The 24398-nt window shown below is 56.9% G+C and overlaps 2 protein-coding genes across 5 annotated transcripts in view; one reads left to right on the forward strand and one right to left on the reverse strand.

The window, feature by feature from the left end:
* GTPBP1 (GTP binding protein 1) overlaps positions 1–7692 on the forward strand; it is a 29358-nt gene extending 21666 nt beyond the window's left edge. Inside the window, exons 11-13 of one of the 3 annotated variants that reach the window (XM_068560400.1) lie at positions 988–1188; positions 2095–4617; positions 5370–7692. In XM_068560400.1, the coding sequence (XP_068416501.1) occupies positions 988–1188; positions 2095–2187 (294 nt within the window). In that variant the 3' untranslated portion in view covers positions 2188–4617; positions 5370–7692. Of the gene's footprint in view, positions 1–987; positions 1189–2094; positions 4618–5369 lie in introns of those variants that run through there. The other 2 variants (XM_068560398.1, XM_068560401.1) reach the window with 2 other exon arrangements.
* Positions 6419–24090, reverse strand: SUN2 (Sad1 and UNC84 domain containing 2). 2 transcript variants are annotated; one of them, XM_068560397.1, is made up of 18 exons: positions 23854–24090; positions 20802–20958; positions 19647–19849; positions 19129–19266; positions 18344–18439; positions 17898–17991; positions 16775–16845; positions 14629–14756; positions 12733–12987; positions 12205–12282; positions 11680–11723; positions 10932–11097; positions 10370–10591; positions 9937–10021; positions 9435–9550; positions 9135–9302; positions 8662–8754; positions 6419–7689 (listed from the first exon to the last, which is right to left on the reverse strand). In XM_068560397.1, the coding sequence occupies exons 2-18, from the start codon at positions 20921–20923 to the stop codon at positions 7576–7578; spliced, it is 2193 nt and encodes a 730-aa protein (XP_068416498.1). In that variant the 5' UTR covers positions 20924–20958; positions 23854–24090; the 3' UTR covers positions 6419–7575. The 2 variants fall into 2 exon arrangements, with proteins under 2 accessions (XP_068416498.1, XP_068416497.1); XM_068560396.1 differs by lacking the exon at positions 23854–24090 and adding an exon at positions 23412–23504.
* Positions 24091–24398: the final 308 nt, after the last annotated feature.

A 24398-nucleotide genomic window follows, 5' to 3' on the forward strand; every position in this document is an offset into this window, starting at 1 on the left:
GCCTAGCCAGTGTTGGCCTCTTTGATGCTGGGCACAGGCTCCGATGGTCTGGCTGGGGCCGTGCCCTTAGAGCAGTGGGTCCAGTTGGAGTGAGTGCTGGCTAGCAGTGGGGCATGGGCTTGAGCTCTTTGTGTCCTGGAGCCCACCTTATGCCCTCTGCAGACTTCATCCATGGCCTTGAGTAGCGGCACTTGATGGAGTGGTTTGACCCCTGCTCCATACATCCTGTCTGAGATCTTGGAATCAGCCTCAGGCTTGCTTTTCCTCCAGAATGGCCTTCCTTAGGCCCATCCACGTCACCCTAAGACTGCAGAGTGTGTTGGGGAGTGGGGAGGATCATCCTTGAAGGCCCCCTTGCTTAGGACTGGCTGAGGGTTTGGCAGAAGCTGCCCGCACGTGCTGTAATGCCCTTGGGGATGCAGCTGGGCCTATTCGCTGCTTTGTTTGAGATTGAACTTGGGCCATAAGGGAAGGCTCTGAGTCAGTCCTTCCTGGGTGGTAGCTCTTAAGATTTTTGATGGCCACACTCCAAATGTTTCCAGCTCCTGAGACACTCACTTGATCTCTCTGAGAGGCCCAAAATTAAAACTTACCCCAGGCTCTTGTTACAGGGGCAGCAGGAGATAGAGTTGATGCTCTGGGCAGGCTGGACCCCAGCCTGGGAGCTGGGCTGAGTAGGAGATGGCTGAGGTTCACAGATTGTCTGTGGGAAGAGCAGCTGGGGCAGGGAACAGGCTGGAACCCTTCTGGGCTGGTCTGAGGCAGGTGAGACATCAGCCCTGGCTGGGGCAGCCCTGGTACGCTGAGTGGAGAGGACATCTCTCCACCCCACTGCCCTGTCATCGCCCTCCTGCCACCCACCTCGCCCAGGCCCAGCCAGGCCACGGAGTGAGAGGTCCCTGAGACCTCAGGGGTGGGGCTGGGGCGGCTGAGCCCAGGTCTCTGCCTGCAGCTCTGTCTCATCCCCCACCCCCTTGGCTCCTGCAGCTCCTCCAGACCACCAACAATTCCCCAATGAACTCCAAGCCCCAGCAGATTAAAATGCAATCGACGAAAAAGGGTCCCCTGCCCAAACGAGAAGAGGGGGGTCCCTCTGGAGGGCCGGCAGTAGGGGCACCCCCAACTGGAGATGAAGCTTGCTCTCTAGCGGCTGTGCAGCCAGCTGCATCCGGCGGTCTCCAGCCACAGGTGAGTGCGCTTCCCAGGCTGGTCCTGGGCCCCTGACGGCCGCGGGCGGGGTGGGGGCGGCGGCGTGGCCGTGGAGGTGACTCATAGGAGAGCGCCGGCAGCCTTCACCAGTCTGCCACGTCTTTGAGTTCCTACATGGGTGTTTCCCACAACTCCAGGTCCCTAAGTGCTATCTAAGTGTGAGCTTTTTGTCTCTCAAGGCAGTGTTTTTCAAACTGAGATGTGGCGTACATGAAATGAACTTAATGGGTCCTGACCAGCATTTAGTTGTAATGAAAGAGAATAGAAAAATGTCAGCGTTTCCCTGTCATAGTAAGAGTGAGCGTGTGTGTGTGAGACTGCAAGTGATGTATGTGCGTACTGCAGCCCAAACGTCTGAAAGACGCTGCCTTAGAGGGTCCTCCTGGCCCCTTCGCCGACGTGACACTTCCTGAGGGGTAGGTGGTCTTGGGCCCTGTCAGTGTGGCTCTCACTCGGCACCTCCTGCCAGCACTGTCCCCTGGAGTCCTCTCCTGGTGGCCCTCACGTCGCCCCTTTCCGGCGTCTCTTCGTCCGACTCCTCTTTGGAGGAGGAAGCTTCTGCCTGGGCCTGTCCTTTCTGCTCTCCCTCCCCATCGAGTCTTTCCTCTGACTCCTTCATTTCTTTTTTCCTCCCACCTGTCAGCAGTGGCACATGTTAGTTCCTGCTCTCTCTGTGCTTCTCTGAACGGCTCCTCTCACACCGTGATCACCTGTGACCCACCACCTGCGAGGAAGGCAGGGTGGGCGCCGGCTCCGTCGGCGGAGGACGTAGCAGATGGCTGCTCGCTCCTCTCCTGCCCCCGCTTCCCGCTGCCCCTCTGCTGTCCTGTCCTGCCCTGCTCCCGCTGGGCCACTGCTTCTCAAGCTCCTTCTTCTCTCTTTCAGCCCAAGCCCAGCAGCGGGGGCCGGCGACGGGGGGGCCAGCGTCACAAGGTGAAGTCCCAGGGGGCCTGCATGCCTCCCGCCAGCGGCTGCTGAATCTCCCCCAGCCCACCTCCACCACCCAAGGGATCCTCGTTCTCTGGCCACCGCTCCACCAGATGGGCCAGAGCAACTCTGACCACCGCTCGCCCTCCCCCAGGCCGCACCCGGAACCTCGTCATTCCCCCCGCCCCCGTTTTCCAGGGGGGTTGTAATTTATAAGCTGAGGAAGGTGGCCAGACTTCTGGAGGACTGACCATCTCCGACCCTCTTCCCCGCCTTCTTCCTCACTCACACCTTTTTTGTACATCTGGGCCCTTAGTTTTTATTCTTTTTATTATCTGTCTATCTATCTATCTAGTGTGCGTGTGGGGGTGTGTGTGGGCGTGTGAGGTGCAGGAGTACGGCCGCTCAGGGCCTGGCAGTCTTCCTCCTTTCTCCTCCGTGGCTGGCCACCAGCCTCCAGGAGCTGGCTGGCTGCCTGTCTGTCTGTCCGTTCGTGTGTCTCGGTGAGAACCTTTCAGGGCTGTCAGGAGCTGAAGCGCGCCCTCCTTCCCTGTGCTCGCTCTCCAGTGCGCCTGGAGCCCCGCCACGGAGCCGCCTCCGGGCTGAGGGGCGTCCAGGGCAAGTATCTGCTGCTGCCAGAGCAGGGGGCCGTCCTTCTGCGACCTGGGGATCTTAGCAGAGTGGAGAGCGGTGGTTCCCCTTTTCTCTTTCTCCCTCTTGTTTCCCTCAAACCCCAAACAGGTAATGCCAAAAGCTCTTAGGCTGTAACTGTAGACGTGTGGAGGGTGTTGGTGACTGAGTCGTAGGACCCTCCTTTCCTCTCTGACCCTTGCCACTGACCTGAAGACAGCTGTGGCTCTTCTTTCCCCTTGGAGACAATCCTTTGTTTGCCTGGCTGGCTGGGGTGACTCTTCTTCTGCGGAGCCTGCCGAGCTGGGGCTCTCACCTCACCCTGGGGCCGCCTCCTGCTTGGACTTGGACTCTGATTCTTGTTGGGCCTCAGGGCCCTGATGATTGGGCCTGGGGTCCGCCTGCTCAGGGTCACGGTCAACAGCACCTCCTGTTGGCGGGGGTGCCAGGTGTTCCTCTGAACCAGGCCGGGACTGGAACCCCTCCTTCCCCACCACGTCACCCCAGCATGGCTGCTACAGGAGCCCAGCAGTGAAGGGCCTGAGCCCCAGATTTGGAAGCTCCAACTGGGGTACGGGGAGAGCAGGTAGGAGGTAGTAAAAAAGATTCTTCCAGATCCAGCTCAGAGCATTAAGCCCTTTGGAAGAATCATTGCCAGGGGTGGGGGTGGTGTTGCCCAGGCCAGAGATGGCAGCACGGGCCCTGAACCAGCCTGCTCAGAGCTGTGGACTGAAGCCCTCGCTTTAGGGTGGACTGATGGGCAGAGATATGTTCTTTCTCTAGCCTGGGACGCCCATCTGGCTGGGTCCCTCCTCAGCCTCGCCTCCCTTCCATCCCCGACCCTTCGCCGCTGCTCCCCGCTCCTCCCCTCCTGTTTCTAGTTACCACTGACCTGTGGCCATGGACCGACCAGACCAGCACACAAAATAAAAGTTTGTTCCAAGTTGACGGTGTCCTGTTCCCTGCCCAGCCCCTCCAGGTGGAGGTGCGGCCACGGGGAGCTCCGTTGCTCTGCCTGCCCTAGAGCCCCCGGCTGCGGGCCGGGCCGGGAGGGGCCCAGCTTCTCCTGTCAGGCAGGCATGGCTTCAAAACCCAGACTCCTCCGCCAGCTGTGACGCAGGACAAGTTGCCATCCTCTGAACCTCAGTTTCCTCATCTACAGCAAGAGGTAAATGCCTACGTCGGGTTGTTGCGAGGATTCAGCGAGAGAATGTGTGTGAGGCCCTGGTGTGCCCAGCACGTGGGCGGTACCCGGTGAATAATGGTCATCACACTGCTTACCACCCACGCCGGCTCCCACGTCCATAGCAGAGGCCGCAAGCTGGGCACCGGGCTCAAAAGGAGAAAGGGGGCATGGACACGTCTCTGCTGTGTAGCTGGGACTGTGCCAGGCATTTCCCTCGCTTCATGTTCTTTGATGTTCGCAGCTACCACCTATGAGGGAGGTGGTGGTAGTTACGTTTTTCTGGTTAAGGACACTGGAGCTCAGGGGAGCAGTGCCCCCAGCCCCCAGTCACTCCGGTCACCCACTCCAGCGTGTCCTTCAGCCTGGCCTAGTTCCATTGTCTGCTGGCTGTTTCCCTCTTGCGTTTTGACTCTGGTTCTGCTTACGGGGGCCGTTGCCCAGTGGTGCCTTTGTAATAGGAGTTCCAGCGTTGAGCAGCACCCTGTGCTCTCCGTCCCCATGGTGGGTGCTGTGGAATTGGTGTTTCCACAGGACTTGGCCATGGGGGACCTTGGAACAGGCGGAACCACATTTTGTTGGAACTCTCCTGCCGCTGTGAGCATAACCACTTCCTTTACATTTTGAAGCTGTGGCCTTCACCCTGGCCTCTGCCTTCAAACACTCAGGTCAGTCTGATCTCTGTGGTCACCAGGCCCACACCTGCTAGCCAGGGGGCTGACTACAGCATTTTATTGTCGTTAGCTGGGACTACAAAGGTCCCATATGGGCCTCAGCCCTACCAACTATCTATTTGGAACAAAACACCAGCCCTTTTGTTGTTGATGAAGAATAAAGTTGTTAATCCAGTCACCTCAAATGGCAAATCCTGACCCTTTTGTAACGCAGCTAACGTGTGTGGCATCTTTAATTCAGCCAGGCCCACTGTTCTGGCTTATTGGCCTCCCCAGCACAGAATAAGGTCACAGGAACGTGCCATGGTGCAGGGGAAGCGCAGGTTTGATTGAGGTCACGGGACGGACCATAGAAAAGACGGTGTGAGGGCTGTGCCATGAGGGCCTCTTAAGATTTGGACGTGTGCAGACAGGCCCCAGAGGGCACGAACAGAGGCCCTGAGCCCTGACGGTATGTGGTAGGTTCCAGGGATGCGTTTACTAATGCCGCTCAGGGATGTCACCTTTGTTGAAAAATGGTGCTAAATGCAGTGCAAGTGTGAATGAAATAGGAGGTGATGAAGCGAGCAGTTGCTGAGGGGCGAGCCATAGGACTAGCTTTTTCCTCGTGCAGAGAGCGAGCTGAGGGCTTGAGTAACTGGCCCAAAGCCTTGGGCCTGGCTTTGCATTCCACCCAGCACCGTCTCCTGTAGCGGCTTATCCCCCAACTCCTGCCTACTGACCTGTTCCTGCCTTTATTTTCTCAGCTGTGATGGGGCGCATCCCTGGGCCAGGTGCCGTGGTCAGGAGGAGAGGCGTGTGTTGAGTCCAGCTGGGCAACCACCCCTGGCCCTTGGAGCTGCTCGTTGGAGGCACTGAATCTGGGGAGATATTTGCAGGGAAGGGCCAGGACCTGCTCCCTGGAACTGGCAAGATTCTGGCTCTTCAGGGGACCCACCTCGTGCCATCCCAACACAGGTACAAGGGACAAGGGTTTAATTCCCACGGAGGGGGACTGCGGCACTGACTGCGGACAAGCTCAGTAGTAAAGTGGGTAATTTCTACCCTCTGCTCCAGTGGCACTGAGAGACGCAGGACAAGCCTCCTGCTTCACAGTGGGACATCAGTGATGGCTAATAAAGCCACTCACTTTCTCCCGCCAGCCCTTGAGCCCAGAGTCACAGGCACAGGGCCTGCCTCAGGTCCCATCTCCCATCACAGCTGAGTTTTAGCCAAGAAGCCTGAGTTTCTAAAGCTTAGGAGGAAGCCTTTGGGGCACTGTTTTGGCTAAGAATTCATTCTCTTTTTCCCAAGAGCAGGGTCCAGTGCAATGGCCAGATAAAAACCACACACTCCACTAATCCTGGGCATAATTTATTTTTTGCATAGGCATAAATTAGAATCTGGAGATACAAAATTAAGAACCAATAGTGCAGCATTTGTGACAGGAGAGCGCAAAACAAAACCTGGTTGTCTGGAGGCAGGGCCAGTGCCAGAGGACCGATCACAGGATGGCCGGGGCCTCGCCTTCGTTCCAGCTCCGTTCTCCATTCAGGGCGCCCACCTGCACAGCAGCCTTTCCTGCCACCTCCCCACGGGCCGGAACGAACCACAGAGTTGGAACCAGTGCCCCAAGCCCTTCTTGGCAGCCAGGTTACAAGGACCTGAACTCACCCGAGGCCCCACAGAACGGGGCTAGGAATCAAGCCCTTAGCTTTTCAGTTAAAAAACAGACCTTGAAAAATACATACATAATAGAGCAGGGCCTGCTGGGTCCAAAAGCTCCCACCTCGGCCCCCCCCCCCCAACCCAGCCCCCCACCCCTGACTGTCCCCCATAGAAAATGAGTCAGAATAGAAACAGAATTGAGCAAGAGCTGAGAGAGCCCCCGGGAGTGGCTTAGGGTTAGGGGGCCTCTTACATCAGCGGCCTGATAGGGGTGGGGTAGGGCCAACAGTGCGGACAGACCTCCTCCCACCGTGGCACCCTGAGTGTCACTGTCATTGTATCGCTGGGCCACCACAAGAGCCCAGGGAGTCCCCTGAACACTTCTAGTTGACCCCAGATGTTTATGGCCTCGAAGGACAGGTCTGGGCACCCTGGGGGAATGCAGCAAGCTTGTGCTGGGGCACAGGTAGGCCCTAGCAGGAGTGGGGAGCAGAGTGGGCCCCACTCCCAGCATCAGGGGAGAGAAAGCAACTACTGTCCCCAGCAGAGGGGACTCCTACAGGGCCACAGAAGCAGTAACCCTCAGGCTCCCAGGAGCCAGACCCTCCAGAGTACAAGAAGCCCCATGGCCCACCCTGACCCAGGACAAATACAGTGTATAGAAGCCCTTCAGGAATGCTGTGGGCCTAGGCTGACGGCACTAGCTTTCTGGAGGAGCCCAGCTGCCTTCTCCCAGGAGCTTCCTGCCTGGGGACCAGTCGCAGCCTGCACCCTCCTCCCAGAGGACCTCACTTCTCTTGCCTAGGGAGGGGGCACAGCTCAGCTGCCCCAGGCCCTAGCCTGTTTCTTTCACCCACGGCTTTGGCACCTGCTTCATTTATGCAGCGCCCTGGGTGCCAGCCCCCGCACATGGGCAAGGGGCAGGCAGGTCTCGTCCACCTTTGCCGGAACATGAGCACTCATCCCGTCTCTCCCTGCCTTGATTTCCCACAACATGCTACATATATACACCCTCACAGGAGGGAGAAAAAGACGCCCGGTGCCTGGCACGCAGAGAACAACAAAGAAGGAAAAGAGACGCCGGAGCCTGCTGACCGCTCGAGCCACCCGCCGCTCAGGAAGAGCCTGCGTGTTCCTTCTCGTCTCCACTGGGCCAGGGGCTCTTCTTTCTTGCTCCTGGAAGTCAGTGCGCTTCAAGCGTGCTGGGGAAGAGGGGGGGGTGCTGCGCAGCTACCCCCAGAGCAGGGGGCACGTGCTGAGAGGAGCTGGCCTCCCCGCTGGCGGCGGCGGCAGCACAGAGAAGGCCTAGGGGGCGGGTTCCCCATGCACCCTGAAGCGGTAGATGCAGGTGTACTCGGGGTGGCCCCAGTTAGTCAAGATCCGCAGCTCCACCACCTGGTACGTGGCCATTTTAGGGCCCTGGGGAGAGAAGGCAGGGGTGAGAGTCCTCAGACCGGAGGGGAGACGGCCACACCTAGGGCCAGACGCCCCCTCCCCGGGCCCTCTGTAGAGCACCGGACTTCAAAGCTCCTGTCTTCAGACCCTGGAACACAGAGTGGCCAGCTGGTGGGCCAAGGAGCCCCACAGGCTTCAGAGGTCCCACAGGGGCTGCCAACGCATGTAAGGCTGCGCCAGGCCCAGCCCATGGCCACGTAAAAATAGCCTTGTAACCGAGCCCCAGCATGATTCATCTCAAACTGGGAAAAACTCACAGGAGCTCTTTTTGACCATGAACAGAACTACCTTTATGGAGAGTTTGATGTATGTCGCTGTTGAAAAAGAATTCCTTCACTGTGAATTAAGCAAAATTTCTTTCTCAAGTTCCCATCAGTCCTCTGTGTTGTATGCTCATTTTCAGCTGAGGGCTGAAATTCTCTGGCCTGGTAGCCACGCCTGCCTCTCTTCCCCTCCTCTGTCCCTTCTCCACCTCACCCACTTCCTCACACTAGGACTCCCCTGGTGTGGCTCTCAGGCCACCTACCAGAGACTCACCTGGGCTGGAGACTGGGGATCTATTTCTACCAAGGGCCTAGGAGACCGATGCCCACTCAAGTTGAGGCAGGAGGCCCCCAGCAGTGGCCCAGCCACGCTGCGCTGTGTGAGGCCCAGCTGGGCCACATTCACTCAGATACCTGCCCTCTGCAGGCAGCTTCCCCAGCACTCCCCATCCGGGAGGGCCCCTCCCCTGCGCTGACGTGCACTTGGCGCCTCTCCCACGCCACGTGGACAGTGGTCTCTGTTCCCTACCTAGAGCTGTGGGTGGGCTGGGCTGTGACTTCTCACTTGGAACCCCCAGTGCCTGGCACAGGGCAAGTACTCAGAAAACATCTGCTGAATGGATGGGTAAGTACATATATATGCCTCCTCTGCCAGCAGAACAGAATCCCATACCTGAAAATAAAACGTCTGAATGGGGTCCCCATCCTGGTCGTAGGTGAACTGGCCAAGGAGCGTCCCCTCCTGCTGCAGGTCTTCATCGAAACCCTGAAAAAAGAGCAAAGGATGGAAGGAAGATCCTGCTCTTACACACGGGCCCCCAGGGAGGAAGGCCTTCCCTCCCGTTTCCCCACTGGTCCCCTCCCACCCGGTGGGGCAGGCACCAGCCTCCTCAGGGACTGCAGGGGGCCTGAGCTCTGGACACAGGGCCGCTGTGTGATCTGTGACAAGTCACTTAACTCCTTAGGCCGCCGTTTCTTCCTCCGCAGCCTGAGGTAACTGAGACCAAAGTGCCGTTTCCTACCTTGGCGCCGTCTCTTCCATATCTATTCCCTTCCCCTCAACCAAAGAACGATCCCAACTCTATCCTCAATAGAGACCCACAGGGCCCTCTTACAGCCCCTCTAGCCCCCAGGTGGGATACTCACAAAGATGGCAAAGTCCTTGGGGGCACTGGAGATGGTGCTGTTGGGTGACAAGGATTTGGGCACATGCTCTAAGGTAACAGCAGTGGGGCGGATGCGGGCAGAAAGGCGAACCACAGCAAAGCCCTGGGGCCCCTGGAAGGCCCAGCAGTTGCCTGGGTGCACGTCTGGCTGGAGGGGAAGAACGTCGGGTCAGCGCATGGCAGGTGACGAAGACAGCCCGCCCTGAGCGCAGCTCTCAGTGACCCGGGAGGGGACAGTCACCCAGCTACGCAGGCGACTCGCTGTGCTCAGGGCCCCCACCTGGAGAATGACGCGGGGAGACTGGGATTGGTACCACAGGGGGATGCCGAAGAGGCTGAGGAGGGCCGTCTTGGTCTCGTAGGTCTCGGAACATCGGGTACTGATAACGCTGGCCCCTGAGGCAGGAAAGAAAGGCAGGGTGGGCGCCTGGGGCCGGACTCCAGCAGGGGAGGGAGACCCACACAACCAGCTTAGCTCGCCAGCCAAGGGAACCCCAGCAGGGACTATTATTGCCCGTCCCCTCTCTGAGGACCAGTCTTCACACCTAACCCAGACCCCAGAGCAGCTGTAAGCATCGCCCGCCTCTTCCCGGCCAAGGACGGTGCTCAGCACATCCCGGCTTCTCCCACGCAGTCACTCGCCTTTGTTGTGAGTTCTGGGTTGGGTGAGTTCTGCTGACCTCAAGCCCTGCTTGCCTAACACCACAGCTACCCTAGCAGATGCCAGGGGGCCCGCGAGGGTAGGGAACGGGGCCCAGCAAAGGGAGGAGAGGTGTACGCACCGCCCGACTCCAGAGCATAGTCCACCATCCCGATGCGGTCCTCGCTGTAGCGCTTCAGAGCCTGCTTTATGATACGGTGCACCTGCTAAAACACAGGCGCCCCGAGCAGCTGTGATGGGAAGCAGACTCGTCCACCTCCGTGGCCCCACTGTTAGGGGCCAGGAACCCCTGGACTCATCCCTCCCGTGCCTGCACCATGCTACTGTCCAGACACACGTGCCGCTTGCTCAGGCATACACCTCCCCGCTTCCACACCGGCCCCAAAGCAAACATCGGAGCCTCCTGGATGTCACTTAGGTCATAGAACAGGCCAGGGCGCTGGCAATGTGGGACTTTGCAGCTCTGTGGCTCCCAGGGAGGAAAGCAGTGCGTGTGTGTTGGGTGGATTAGCCATTGCGGGGGGTGGGGGTGTCCAGGGGCATGCAGTCCTCACCTCCTCTGTCACCCCAATCACGCCCTCCTCCTGCAGCGTCAGCCCCAGGCTGGCCACGGCCTCCCTCGCTGACTTTCCCTGCATCTCGGCCACGTGTGCAAGGATCTTGCTCTCCAGCTCCTGCAGCTGAGCTTGCATCTCCTCTCGCTGGAGGAGCCCAGTGCGGGTTCCCCCACCTCGAAGAAGGAACTGACTGACCCAGGCGGGGAACTGAGACTCCACCTAGGGACCAAAAAAAGGTCTCACTCTGGGAGGCTCACAGCGGAAGCTGCCACAGCAGAGCCCTGGCCAGGGTGGGGTGGCACCTGGCTTGGGTAGAGGGGACAGGGAGCGAGGACAGGCCTGCGAGGGGAGGGCCAGCACGTGCCTGCTCAGGCCACAAGGAGGAAAGAGTTATGAACAACCCTTCATGTTATCAACGAGAAAACGGGAAGAACTTCTGTCAAAACCAGCATCTGTGCCGAGTCCAGAGCAGGGGGCAAGAGGCTCTTTGCCTTGCAGACTGCTAGGACCGTCTCAGAGGGGGGGTATTCAGCAAGGGACGTGGATGGTTCCAACTCACGTCGTCCCGCACAGCCTGGAGCTGCTGGGGCAGCAGGCCCACTTGGTCCTCCACCGAGCTCTGCTTCAGGGTCAGGGCTGCCAGTTCCTGCCGCAGGCCTTCCAGCTGGACCCCCAGCCGCCCCAGCTCCTTCATGGAACTCTCCCGAAAGGACTCCTGGGTCATCCTACTCCCAGAGAGAGAAGAGTAAGCCTTGGATCTCTGGTGAGGGGTAAGGCTATACTGAGGAGAACAAGAGGATCCCCTAGCTGGCACCTGATATAAGTGTGTGCCCACCACTCACTGGTGAGTGCAAGGCTCACTCTTGGAGCTTCTGGCTGTAGAACATAGCTCCGGTGCCTATGACTTGGCTTGCATATCCCAAGGAGCTAATATTACAGTATCCTGTTTCCCTTCTAAGCCCAGATCCATAATTCACTCTGCCTCAGCTCTCACATCCTCCACAAGTACAGATATCTGGGGCATGGGAAGGCAGCCGGCATGAGGTTGTACAGAAAAGATGGTAAGTCTATAAATGAACCCATGAATCCCAATTCTCTTGCAAGGCCTGCAACCCCTGCCGGACCTCCACTGCACCTCAAGGACAGGCTCTGAGCAGGTGATCCTGAGCTAGGTTTCAGCCATCTCCCTCTCCGCTTGGGACAGAATCAGAATTCTGCTCCGGGGCTCTGCTCCCCAGTCCTAGCTGGGGCTGGGAATGGGGAGGCTGGGGCTGAGCAGGCCTAGGACAGATGGCAGTGCGCGTTACCTTTGCCACTCAGACTTCAGCTCCTGGAGTCGAGCCTCGGACTCCTATAAGCAGAAAGAAGGGACCAATACAAGAAATGTCAGGCTCACAGCAGTCAGTCTCCCAGAGCAGGATCTGTTCCCTTTGGGGTCTTTGCTTAACCACATCCCCACCCCAGGGCCTCCTGACTGATCTAGCAGATGTCAAACTGGCCTCCTGGTTGAGGTCCTTATGGGAGTCTCGCCCCATATCTATCGTGCTTAGGCGTTCACCCATTCACTCGTTCATTCAGCATGTATACCCAGCACAACAGGCCACTTGAAAGTAGCCCTTCCTGTCCTCAGGCCTGATCCCAGGGCGTCTCTGCAGAGTGTTCCAGCCCAGGTGGATTCAGTTCAAGCAGAAGTCAGGAGACTACACACCCTTCTCCCCATTCTGCATCTAAGCAGACCCTTAGGGGCCAAGGTGTCTCTCTGAGCCCAAGAACAGATGATGAATTCTATCAGCGCCCCACCGTAGGCTCCAAGTGCCCCCAAGCCCATCAACCTGTGAGGCCTGGACAATCTTCTTGAAGAGGTCTTCCGAGTCCTGCTGATGCTCTGCTCTCAGGGTGACCAGTTCTTCCTATCAGGCATAGGAGAGAGGCTAAGGATTTTACTGAGTCGTGCTCAGAGGCCGCTTACAACCAGTAAGTGGTGTAACCGGAATTCGAGCCAGGCCTGTTTGATTGCAAACTTCAGCTCCTGGCCTTTCTGCTACAGTGCTTCTTGGAAACACGCAAGACTCCTCTTGGTCTTTACTGCACACCTGCATGGTGTGCCACACCTACATGGGCATCGTGCCAGGCGCACTACAATCTCATGTTCTCACAAGCAGGGGCGGGGCAGACAGGAGAGTCTCCGTTTTAAAGAGGAGGACACTAAGTCTTAGAGAAGGTAATTGCCAAGTGGTAGAGCCGTCTGACCCTGAATGACTCACTGCTGTCTCCCTCATGTCAGGATGCAGGGCCTCGCCCCCTCCACCCCACACACCCAGGGGGTCACCCACACGGGCCCCTCAGCTCCCCTCCCCGACCTGGATCTGAGCAGTGGTGTCCCTGCGGAAGTCCTCCTTCAGGGCAGCCTCGCGGCGGCTCACCAGCCCCTCCAGGAGCGCCAGGGTGTCCTCGTGGCTCAGGCTGCCGCTGCCCCCCTGCCCTCCAGCCCCCTGCCGCAGCTCCAAGCGTTCCAGCCGCATGGCCTCCTTCTGCCAGCTGGAGGAAAATTCGGCAGCAAGAGCTTCCAGGCGCCGCTCCAGAGAGTGTACCCGGGACAGAATGCGCTGCTCAGCCTGGCAGGATGGGGAGGGAAAAGCCACAGAGGTTAGGGACTTATGACAACAGTGCTTCCTAAAGAGGAACAGAAGAGAATCCCAGACACACCCAAATGAATTTATAAAACACAGTCTGTCGATTGTCAATTAAAAGGCACGAGCCTACTGAGTACAGAGGTTACGCTTCTGACTTTCAAAAATTCCATTTTTAAACTAGGCAGTATTTGCATGACTCAAAAAGCAAGCAAACAAACAGCAAAAACTCATGCTCCTAACCTCTGCCCCATCCACCCAGAGCCCTCACCACCAACCCTTCCCAAACCAGGCAACTATTTTTATTAGTGTCTTTATGCAGATGAAAGTAAATACAAAGATATGTCATTCTTTACTTCCCCCGTTTTACAGAAAAGGTGGTCCTGAAATTGATACTAGTGATTAAAAAAAAAGTTAAAGATGCCAGAAGACATCATTATTTTGTGAAATAATAAAATCAGGGTCAGGAAAGTAATATCTACCAAAATAAATGGTTAAAAATGTGATAGCAAATTAAATTCAGCAGGATGCAAGCAAAGTTCAAGTAACTATAATTAGAGGACAAAGAGTTTTACATTTTCATCGTAGACCCCAGGACCTGCACATACACACTCCGGTTGTTTGTGCGCTCATCGCCCCCCACTGGACTGCAGGCCTCTTGAGGGCAGGGCCTGGGCCGGATCCATCTTTAGCCTCTGGCAGGTTGCAAAAATGGCCACTGTCCTGCCCTCCTCCCAGCATCTGCGCGCCCTCTGCAATGTGGCTTCACAGGTGCTTCCATGGAGAGGTGGGGTCTATCTCCCCCTCCTTGAATCTGGCCTGGCTCTGAGATTTGCTTCAGCCAACAGAATGTGGCAGAAGTGACAGTATGCTAGTTCTGAATCTAGTCCTCAAGGTCTGGCATGATTCCACTCTCCTGGAACCCTGCCCGGCCGCTATGAGAACAAGCCGAGGCTACCTGCTGGACAGCAAAGGTACAACCTGCCCAGCCCAGGCCTAGACCAGCCCGCCCCTGCTGACCCACCTGCAGACACGCGAGGGGGCCCAGCCAAGATCAGCTGTCCTTGCTCAGACCAGAAAAGCCACCCAGAGGACCTGCAGGCTCATGAGCTAATCCAATGCTGTACGTTTTTTTTTTTTGCTACACCGCACAGCTTGCAGGACCTTAGTTCCCCGACCAGGGGTTGACCCTGGCCATGGCAGTGAGAGTGCCGAGTCCTAACCACTGGACCACCAGGGAATTCCCCAGTGCTGGTACTTTTAAGGCACTGATTTTGGGGATGGTTTATCTATGGTAATAGGTAACAGAACAGGATATTACCTGACTCACAGAAGGTACTCAGTAAAGATTCGTGAAATTGTACTGAAAAGGAACAAAGTAGGCAAGACAATTTGTGTTATTCCTTTTCCTTCTGTGTTCCGTGCTTCTTAGGATGGCAACTAACTTTTGGGCAGTTTTGAGTCATATTTAAGCACAGGCAAAACATCCCCCCAACACCTGCACCACAAACAGCAGAGAAAGGTATCCTGGCAGCACCTCTTCAGCTGTGTGTGTGAGGAAGAAGGGCAGGGACTTCAATGGCAAATTCAGGCCGAGGCGGGTGCCTGCGACCCTCAGATGCTCACCTGGAAATGTGGGGACGAGTCTCTGGAACCCCACACCGCACGCTGCCCGCCGCTGCCCTTCGAGGCCCACCAGGAAGCCACGGCGGGGTGCAACGTCTGCAGCCCGAAGGGGTAGCAATACCATGCGCCTGCACACAGAGGAGAGGGCAGTTACCTGGGCCGGGGCCACAGCGCGGACGGCAGCCTCGTGAGCAGCGCTCACCCGCAGCCCGTCTCACTCGCGGGAGCCTTGCCCCGGCCAAAGGCGGTACGAGGGGTGGCGGTTCCCGCCACTCTCTGAGGCGGCAGCCTCCCCCCAACAATCCCAGCGTGTACGCATCCTCACATCCCCTCAGGAATCCTCATCTTTCCATAGGTGGCAAAGCTTGGAGGAAACGGCTATCATAAGTTGGGGGTGATCCAATGGTAGAACCCAGAGGCCCTGACGGGGGTCCTCAGTCCAGACCGTACATCAGACTCACCCATGGAGCTTTTGAAGCAGTCAGTGTCTGGCCCCGCCCTCCAGAGTGAGTTCGTGGGCCTGGGGGATCCCTCCATAAGGAGTTTGAAAAGCTCCCCAGGTGGGAATTCCCTGGCGGTCCAGTGGTTAGGACTCCGAGCTCTCAATGCCGAAGGTGTGGGTTCAGTCCCTGGTTGGGGAAGTAAAATCCCACAAACCGTGCAGCATGACCCCAGTAAATAAATAAATAAATAAATAAATAAAAGCTCCCCGGGTGACTCTAATGGGCTGCCATGGTTGAGAATCACTGAAAGAGAATCCACCTGCTAAGAGAGGCTGCCTGCTGCCCCAGAACAGAGCACAAGGCTGCCGCCACACAGAGACATGCGCATCTTGCTTTAGGGGCTACCTGTTTGTGTTTACTCCTGAGCTATGCACGTGCCATGTGCGTGCGTGTACATGTATGCGTGGGGTGACAGCGCCTGAAAAAGCCATATTGGCTGTGGGGTCTCCACCCTGGTAAGATGCCACACTTGCCACTCAATTGTTGGCCTCGAGCAGGTGCAACGGGAAGCACGTGACCACCAGACTTTAAGTCAGACCCTCCGGACAGGCCTTCACTTACTGCCCTCCTGGAGCTGGTCACTCCACCCCTCCGCCTTTCAGACTTTCCGTATGCATCTCATGACGCCATGAGAACCTCAGCTCCACCAACCCCACATGGGGATGGTGAAACAAACTGAGATAACACGAGGGAATGTGCTTCCTGAACAAAATACTGTAAGATTATAAAAGGTCATTATTATTTTAAGGGCAATGCCCAGTTGCCACTGGATAGGAACAAGCTGTTCTTGTAACAGGAAACAAGGGAATCAACACTTGGAAAGATGTTCTACCTTCGTAGAAATTAAAGAAGTACAACTTGACTAGATGCTAAACCTATAAAACCACCTCTAAAAATATAATAATGATAAAGCATGGTCTTTAATTATAAATTGGTAAAACTGAGCCTGGGGGCCACAGGGGCAACTCATAGGAAGTTGTGAAACTGTCAAATCAAAAGTTGAACACAAAATATATAAACATAATGATTACAACTATGTAAAAAATGTGAAAGTTCAGCGATGGAGACGGGGACAACGTGGAGCATCTTACAGATGACACGTATTTCAGTATCTTGGTGCAAAAAGGTGCTCTTACTTCTCTTTACGACTTCATTGTTTTGATCCTAAAGACAGCTGAAGACTGAACTTGATGTAACGATAATTCACTCACCCAGACAACCTCCTGATTTGGAATGGAGGGAAAATGACTGCTAACAACAGTGTCAGAGTCCCCGCTTTTTACCCCAGTACTCCTGTACTGAGGGCATGTTCCAGCCCCTGGGGCTGCAAGGATGCTCTAGACATGCTAGGCAGTCCCGCGTAGCAACCTAAACCAAGGACAAGATCAGTGGATCCGAGCACTTCCCCTTTCAGCCACGGGTCACCTGAGGACCCAGGAGAGCCAGACAGGGTGCTGCGCAGGCTCCATCCGCCCCCCTCGTCCTGCCTCCTTCCCTGTTTTGTAGTTGATCACTGTCCCTCTAGTTTTCTCGTTTCTGCTCAGCACCAGCCTCGGCCCACACTCTGCCCGCCCCTCTGGCTCGCCAGCCCCATCTCCACAAGCTCTCGTTCCACCCCTCCCTGTGACAGTGGGTGAGCTCACCATACGTCAGGCCGGTTAGAAACAGCAGCAGCAAGAGGAACCACAGGAACGTCTTCAGTGATGAGAAGCGCCTGGACCACAGGAGGGGAGAGAGGGCAGGCGGAGGTGTCAGGAGGGCTCCAGGGCCTCTATATGCCCCCAGGGAGTCCCTAGAGATTTTTCCTGAGTGCTGAGCTAGAGTTAGAGAGGACACCCTCAAGCCTCTCATCTTGCCAGGGCCAGACTGGATGCTTTACCTGCAAAGCTTGGAGTGACGGGGACCATTCTGACTCTGAATTGTATTGATGTTATTAAAAATAAATACTGGGGTGGGGGGCTTCCCTGGTGGCGCAGTGGTTAAGAATCCGCCTGCCAGTGCAGGGCACACGGGTTCGAGCTCTGGTCCGGGAAGATCCCACATGCCGCGGAGCAACTAAGCCCGTGCGCCACAACTACTGAGCCTGTGCTCTAGAGCCCGTGCTCCGCAACAAAAGAAGCCACGGCAATGAGAAACCCGCACGCCGCAAGGAAGAGCAGCCCCCGCTCGCCTCAACTAGAGAAAACCCACGCGCAGCAACGAAGACCCAACACAGCCAAAAATAATAAATAAAAATAAATTTATAAAATAAATAAATAAATAAGTAAATACTGGGGTCTCTGAATAACCTACAACTTTCACAGACAGATGTCTTCTAGGCAAGCAAATACAGAAGAAAAAAAAAGTAATTCCTTAGTCAGACAGTATTTTCTTTTGGAAAACACTGGGGGTCCAGATCACAAGGGGGCCAAGAGGGATGCTGAATGTTCTGGGAAACACCACTTGCTGGCTAGAGCCTAAGGCGTGGCCAGCAGGAGTAAGGCTGGGCTTGTCTGAGACTCAGAAGTGGCTAGGCTGGTGTTTGGAAGGAAATGCCCAAGAAGAAACAAGAACCTGCGTTCCAGAACACTCCCTGCACGTGACTCTAAGTCCTGTCCACTGTCAGGCAGAAAAAGGGGCTCTGGGTGTCCACTCCACACTCACTAATAAAAGCTGCAAGTAAACTGGGAAACAAAAACCTTCAGAGAAACCATCACGTTACAGGTTTAGATGCTTTACTGGCCCCTTCTGCCTGGGGCCTTCTGATTCCTTGTCAGTCTTGCTCACCTGGTTAAAACGAAGACGTCGAGGAGGGAGGCAGCTGTCGTCAGGCGGTACCAGGTGGTGCCAATCCACCAGTAGAGGAGTCCGAAGAGCCGGCCTGGAAGAGGGCCCGTCAAGCCTAAGTGCCACCCTGAACCACTGGCCTGTGTGTCTCCACCAGCGGTCCTCCCTGCCCCGACCCCAACCCTGATTGCCAGTGCACCTCCGTCCTGTCCCACGCTACCCAGGTCCTGTGATCCCACCCGCCTGCGCTGCCAACCGCCTCCGTCCAGCTTTCAAGCAAGGGTGCTCCCGTGGCTCCTGGCGCCCAGTAACTATTCCGGAACGAGCTATCCCCGGTGGCCCTACAGTCTCTTTCTAACGGGCTGGATACCCAACCGCAGAGAGATGGGTGAAAGTGACTGCCAGAGAGAATGGAAACAATCATGTACAGAGCAGCCGGCACCCACCTGGAGAAGTGACCACCATCCAGAAAAGAGAGCCCGCCCGAGAGACGGCGTTCCGTAGCCGCGCCCCTGAACCCTGCTGGTCTGTCTCCGAGTAGCCTGCAGGGGAGGAGAGGAGACGCCCAGTTGTCCTCACTCTTTTTTTCTCGTGTGGAGGTGCCGTGCACCGCAGGGCCTGCGGGACCTTAGTTCCTCGACCAGGGATCGAACCCGTGCCCCCGGAGTCCTAACCACTGGACCGCCGCTGTCCTCACTCTTAAGAGCCTTGGGACATGGAGACTGTCAGTTGTCTGCTCCTCTAGACTGTGAGCTGAGACCGTGTGTCATTCTCCTTCACATCCCCAAGTGACAGAGGCTGGCAGCTAGCAGGCCAGTAAACGCTGACGAAGCAAAGTGCTAGATTTCTGACATTTTATTTCCCTTGGACTCCTTGTCTGCTTCCTTCTCCTCACCGGCAATCCCTCAAATGCCTCAGAACTAGACTAAGGGATCAAGCACCTCCTGCGTGTGAATCTCCATGTTAAACACTTGCTGGAAATGAGTCAAATGAGGGACTTGGCCACAGGCTGCTCAGGGCCTCGTGGGGCCGGGCGATCGCATCCCAGCGTTAACGAGGGCCACCCAGGCCTGGGTTCAGGGTACCGTGGTGGCACAGCAGCCACACTCAGCTGGACACCATGCTCTCTCGAGCTGTCAGGGCGCCTCCCCCTACTTCCCGTCACCTCCCCAGCAGCCCGGGAACCCAGAGGAGCACCTCCCCGAGGCTGGGGAGGGAGGACGTCGCCTACCTACGTAGTCATCCTCGGAAGAGTAGCCCGAGGACGACCCGAGGAAGTCCTCGGAGAGCTTGTTCTCCGGGAGCCCGTTGACTTTGCTGCTCTCAGTGCCACCTGTGCCTCTCCTCCTCCTCACCCGCAGGTCCTCACCTGAGGAGGGAAGAACGCGGGGTTCTCCTGGGGCAGAGATGCGCCGAGGAGGGCGTTCCAGGGGGACTCGCGGGGACACCCTGAGGAGCAGCTCTGATGGGCAGATCGAATCTACTCTCAGCCCCTCCCGAGCTCCCCTGGGTCAAGGGAGGGTGAACTAGGACCGGCCCCTCCGTCTCCTAGGCCTGGAGCAGCTACATGGCTACTCCATCGTCTAAAAGGGCCTGGAAGTTCAGACACTCGGCTGCTCTCCCAAGGGTTTCCGAAGGTGGGGAGCCCCTCTTCTGGCCCAGCAGCAGTTAGGAAACCCCCGGGGGGGATTTTGGACCATAAATCTCCAGAGGCAGCAGAGGCCCAGGAGAAAGGCTGTGGACACTCACTCCAGAAGGGGTCACCATGCGGCTGGTCGTCGAGGATGGAGTTCCTGGTGAGAGAGGCAGCGATGGAGGCGGCCCGGGGGCTGCCAAAGTAGGACTCCCTGACCACAGACTCGCTGTAGTAGGAGGTGTGCCTGTCGGAGGAGGGGCCCAGCTGCGGCGCTGGGGAGATGCGCTTCATGTTGCTGGATTTCCTCTTCAGGGTCCTGTGGGAGGTCAGCAGGAGGAGAGAGGCGGGAGCTGGCAGGTGAGCCCAGCCAGGAAAGCGAAAGCGGCGCTCTAAGCAGCGCTCTGCCCTCCTAAGGTGGGGGGGGGGGGGGGGCCGTGCGCGCACACACACGCGCGCACGCACACACACACGCGCACACACACACATATGGCCTTGTTGCTAGGCAACTAACAACTCCCAACTGCTGACTGTCTACCGCGCGAAGCAGGTACTTTCTGTGCTCCCATTATCTCTAAATCTCACAAGCGGTTAGGCGAGATCATCAGTAAGTGATGGAGTCAGGATTCAAATCCAGGTCTCTAACTTCAAAGCCAAAGTGTTTTTTCATGCTTCCTCATGGATTAGTAATTTCTACAACCCACTGAAAACCCAGACAAACCCAACCTGGCCTTCTAGAGCTAGTCAAAGCCTCAGGGGCTGTCATCTGGGCCTCACATCTGCAAGGGGGCAGGATGAGGCAGGCGCCTGCCTTAGCTCACGTCCTGGTGCCCCTCGGACTTGTTCGTCTCCTCAGCTGCTTCGCTGGCCCTGAGGAGGCCCTACAGACAGTGGCACATGTGGGTGTGGGTGTGGGTCTGGGGAGGATGGTCAGACTGGCAGAGCCATCCACAGCACAATGGGTTCCTGTGAGCCCAGCTCTCGGTTTTGGGGTTTCCGGCCTGGCTTATTCTTGAAGCTGCCTCTCCCCACTTCCTGTTCTCTGAACATGAGGGCGGCAGCCCAGCTTACGGTATGGAGAGAAGAAACAGCGCTGGGCCCTGGCACCCCCAGAGGTGCGAATGTCCCCTTTGACCAGACATGGGTATCTGACCTCTGCCCACAAAAGTCACAAGACGAAGAGGCTGCGCAGTGAACTGCCCAAGACATCTGCTCTGCAGGTCAGTGCGATCCCACGGAGGGGGGTGGGGCTGGGAGTGGCGATCCCCTACCTGAGAGGGCTGTCTTTAAACAGGGCGCTCTGACTCCCCATCACCGAGCTCCCTCCGCTGCTGCTGCTGCCGTCATCGTCACCCTGGGAGTAGCGTGTTAGGCGCTGGCTTCTTCGAGACATGATGAGGTGGGCAGGGGACCCTTCCCCTGAAGAGTCTTGGGAGAGAAAGGACGCCATGTGAAGCGTGGGGCTGTTCTCAGCCCCTCTCCAGGGGAGGAGAAACAAGTCACTGCCTCCCAGCCAATCCCCCCCTGCCCCCCGCCGGGATTCAACTGAAACAGCCTGAGATGTGGGTGACATGGGGCATTTATTAATTATCCCGGCCCCGCCCACCCTGCTGCCCTCTGCCTTGGGCAGCCTCTTTCATGGCACCTTCCACAGGATTTCCTAATTCTCAGTTTACTGGATGCTGAGGTCCGTGAGAGCTAGAATTGGGCCTTCTGCAACCTTTGACATGAGACAGAGCCTGTGGCACCTGATAGGTAGGCCACAGGTGCTAAATGAATGCCTTTCATCACTGCTGCCCTGCACCCGCTCTCCAGCCCAGCCATCTTACCGTGCTGCCCTGTCCCTAGAGCTGGGCCTATTCTTGTTCTAGCTTGTTTCCCTTAGATGGGACGTGCTTTCCTTTCTTCATAGCTGTATTCACTGATTCAGAGCCGCAATCAAACTGTGACTCCAGAAAACTTTTCCACGGTAACCCTGCCTACATCCTGATGGTGCCCGGATGCCGTATCCCATTAGCAATTATTGGGCTACAACATCAGTGCATCTTGATACAATAAAATACTTTGTTAAATGCCTCCTAGGTACCCGGCTCCTTACACACCCATTATAATCCAGGAAGGCATCGTTACCCCCATTGTACAGGGGGGAACCTGGGACACTGAAATGATGAGTAACCTGCCCACAGCCACCCAGCCTGTAAGTGACAGTGGCAGAGTTTGAGCTCAGCTCTGACAGGCTGCAAGGCCTGGGTCCTTCCACTCTACCAGGAAGTTTTCAAGTTGTTTCAGGAATATGTTGTTGTGTCCCCAACTAGAGTCTTTTACAGTCTCCAGTATGTTCAGAACAGGCTGCAGACAGAGCTGTTAACATTTGTTAACAAACTAGCAAAACAGGCAGGTGGAGCGGCAGTGTGGGATTACCCTCAGTCCCTACCAGCCAGACCAGTCACTACGTGCGGCGGAAAACCAAGGCTCTGGAATTGATAGGGAGGACTCAGAGGAGGCCAAGGAGAAAAGACGTGGCAAAAGGCGGCATTCTACAACACAAGGAGGATTCATAAACCTTTCAGTTCTAGAAACCCAAATTCAAAACCTCAGATGACCAGTGTGAGCACTCTGAACGTGGTGCCTTTGCCGGCCTGTATTACAAAGTCACTGTTATACTTCGGTCCTAGTACTTGTGACTTATCACTTCCAATATTCCTGGTTGATACTTAAATTACTAGTTCTCTGGGCTGTGTGGTGGACATAGGCTCTAACACATCCCAGCTCAGACTACAGAAAACAGGAGGTCTGGTTAGTACAGTTGAAGAATTCGACAAAGTCCTCTTCTGAAAAACAAGCAGCCTCATGTCTTGGGTCTTACTGGTGTCTTCACAGGTAGGGTGTCCCCCTGGCATCTTTCCCTGGTTTTAGCCGATGGTGGTAAAAGGACCGATTGGTAGTAGCCACAGCAGGAAGTTGGCCTGGATCCTTTTCTATATTCCATGCCTTATAAGGTAATTCCACCCCCACTACTGCCCTCCCCACCTGAAAGCTACAGATGTTCACACAGGCTCCTCCTCTTAACCCTGCCCTGCAGGAGCTGATGAAGCTTTCGCCCGGGGGCAGGAACAAAGCAATGTGTTTATACAGAACTCAAGCTACTGCTGGCAAGAATATAAATAAATATTTAGACGGAGGTGTGTGTGTGCGTGTGTGTGTGTGTGTGTGTTTGGTGGGGGGGAGGGGGGGGGGGCTGCTGAAAATCATCAGCAGTCAGCACCCTCCCAGGGGTGCCTTTTAGTCTTTCTCATAGGGTTCTGCTATCACAAAACAGTTTATCATTGAATCTGGGTTTCACAAGATGAAAAAGGTCAAGGCCCCGTCCTCCAAAACAAAACAAGAGGTGAGCCTCTCAGAGCTCCAATCTTTTGCATATCAGAATAAACACCCCCCGCCTCCCCCCCCCTCCGGTTAAGACACCCTCAAATAAAACATCCCTTCCCGTTTCTGAGCTGAACCACATCCTTTCTCAGCTGCACCCTTCCCCACCCCCATCACAAACTTATATGGCAGTATCCATCCAGTCGTCAGACTTAACCTAGATCTTGGGCATCCTCCGCGGTACGTTTTCATACTACATTCTCTCGTGGGACCTGCAAAACGCTCCAGGTGCTAACTCTTTGCTCCCTTCATTCCCTACTGGCTAAACCTGCGGGAGTTTTTGTTTTTGTTTTTACCAACCATGCGCCTTCCCTGCCTCTCTGCTCTAAGTCACACTCCCGCCTCCTATTTGGTTTCTTTTTTTTTTTTTTTTTTTTTTTTTTTAGAACTGAACAAAATGGGCCTCCCTCCTATTCCCAGAGTTATGACAGGCGGCGGCAGAAGCAGAGAACTACCTGTCCCTGGAAACTGCCTGACTGGCACGAAAACGCGGGCACTGGCCTGGGCCGCTTTGGGACAGCCGGGTCTCCGCTCTCCGCCTACCGGGGAGGTTCGGCCCGGGGAAGTCCCGCCCGGAGACATCCGCCCTCCGGACTGACCAGTGGAGCGGCCAGTCCCGGGGGCGGGGGCCGGGCGGCGGAGATGAGTCACGGCGGCCTTGGCACAGCGCTGGCCCTTCTCGACCGGTCCAGGGGCGTGCGCCGGGCGGGGCTGGAGCCTGGCCGAGCTTGGCCCGGAGTGGAAGGGCCAGGCCTGGGCAGCTCGGCTCTGGCCGGTGCAGCCCGACGATGACCCCGGGGTCAGGCCGGCCCCGGGACCTGCGGGGAGGGGAGCGAGGCCGGCCCACCACCCTCGCCCCGCGCGTCCGCCCGCCAGAGGCCCAAGGCCGGCTGTTACCTGCTGCCGCCGCTGCTCCGTGCGGGGCCGGGGACGTTCGAGGCCAGCTGCGCAGCCCGGGCGCACCCCCTTACCGCGTCGGAATCCGGGGCGGTGCGGTCGGCGCGGGCACCCGGGATGCGCGGGGAACTACCGACGGCAGACTGGCAGACAATGCGGCCCGCGCAGAACCGCGCTGCGCCAAGTGGGGCCGGACGGCGCGCGCGTGGCCGAGTGTGTATGTGTGCGCCTGTCAGTCAACGCTGACAGACCGCAGCCCATTGGTCAGACCCCGCCCGCGTCACCGCCCACTGCCACTGCCCATTGGGCGGTTTGAACACAAAGGCCCCGGCTCGCCCCGCCCGCCGCGTGGGCCAAGCGGGCGGGGCAAGTCCAGACAAGAATCCGCGCGTGGGAGGCGCGGGTGAGTGTGCAACCCCTGGGCGCTGGAGGACTCGGGTGGAGCCGGCAAGCGGGGGCTCGACCTGGCCTGACTTGGCACTTGACTCCCGGTCTGGTTGCTCAAAACACCTGAGCCCTGTCCTGGTACTGCCTCGTGCGCCTCA

Source organism: Eschrichtius robustus, chromosome 13 (genome assembly GCF_028021215.1).
Source record: "Eschrichtius robustus isolate mEscRob2 chromosome 13, mEscRob2.pri, whole genome shotgun sequence".
Taxonomy (NCBI): Eukaryota; Metazoa; Chordata; class Mammalia; order Artiodactyla; family Eschrichtiidae; genus Eschrichtius; species Eschrichtius robustus.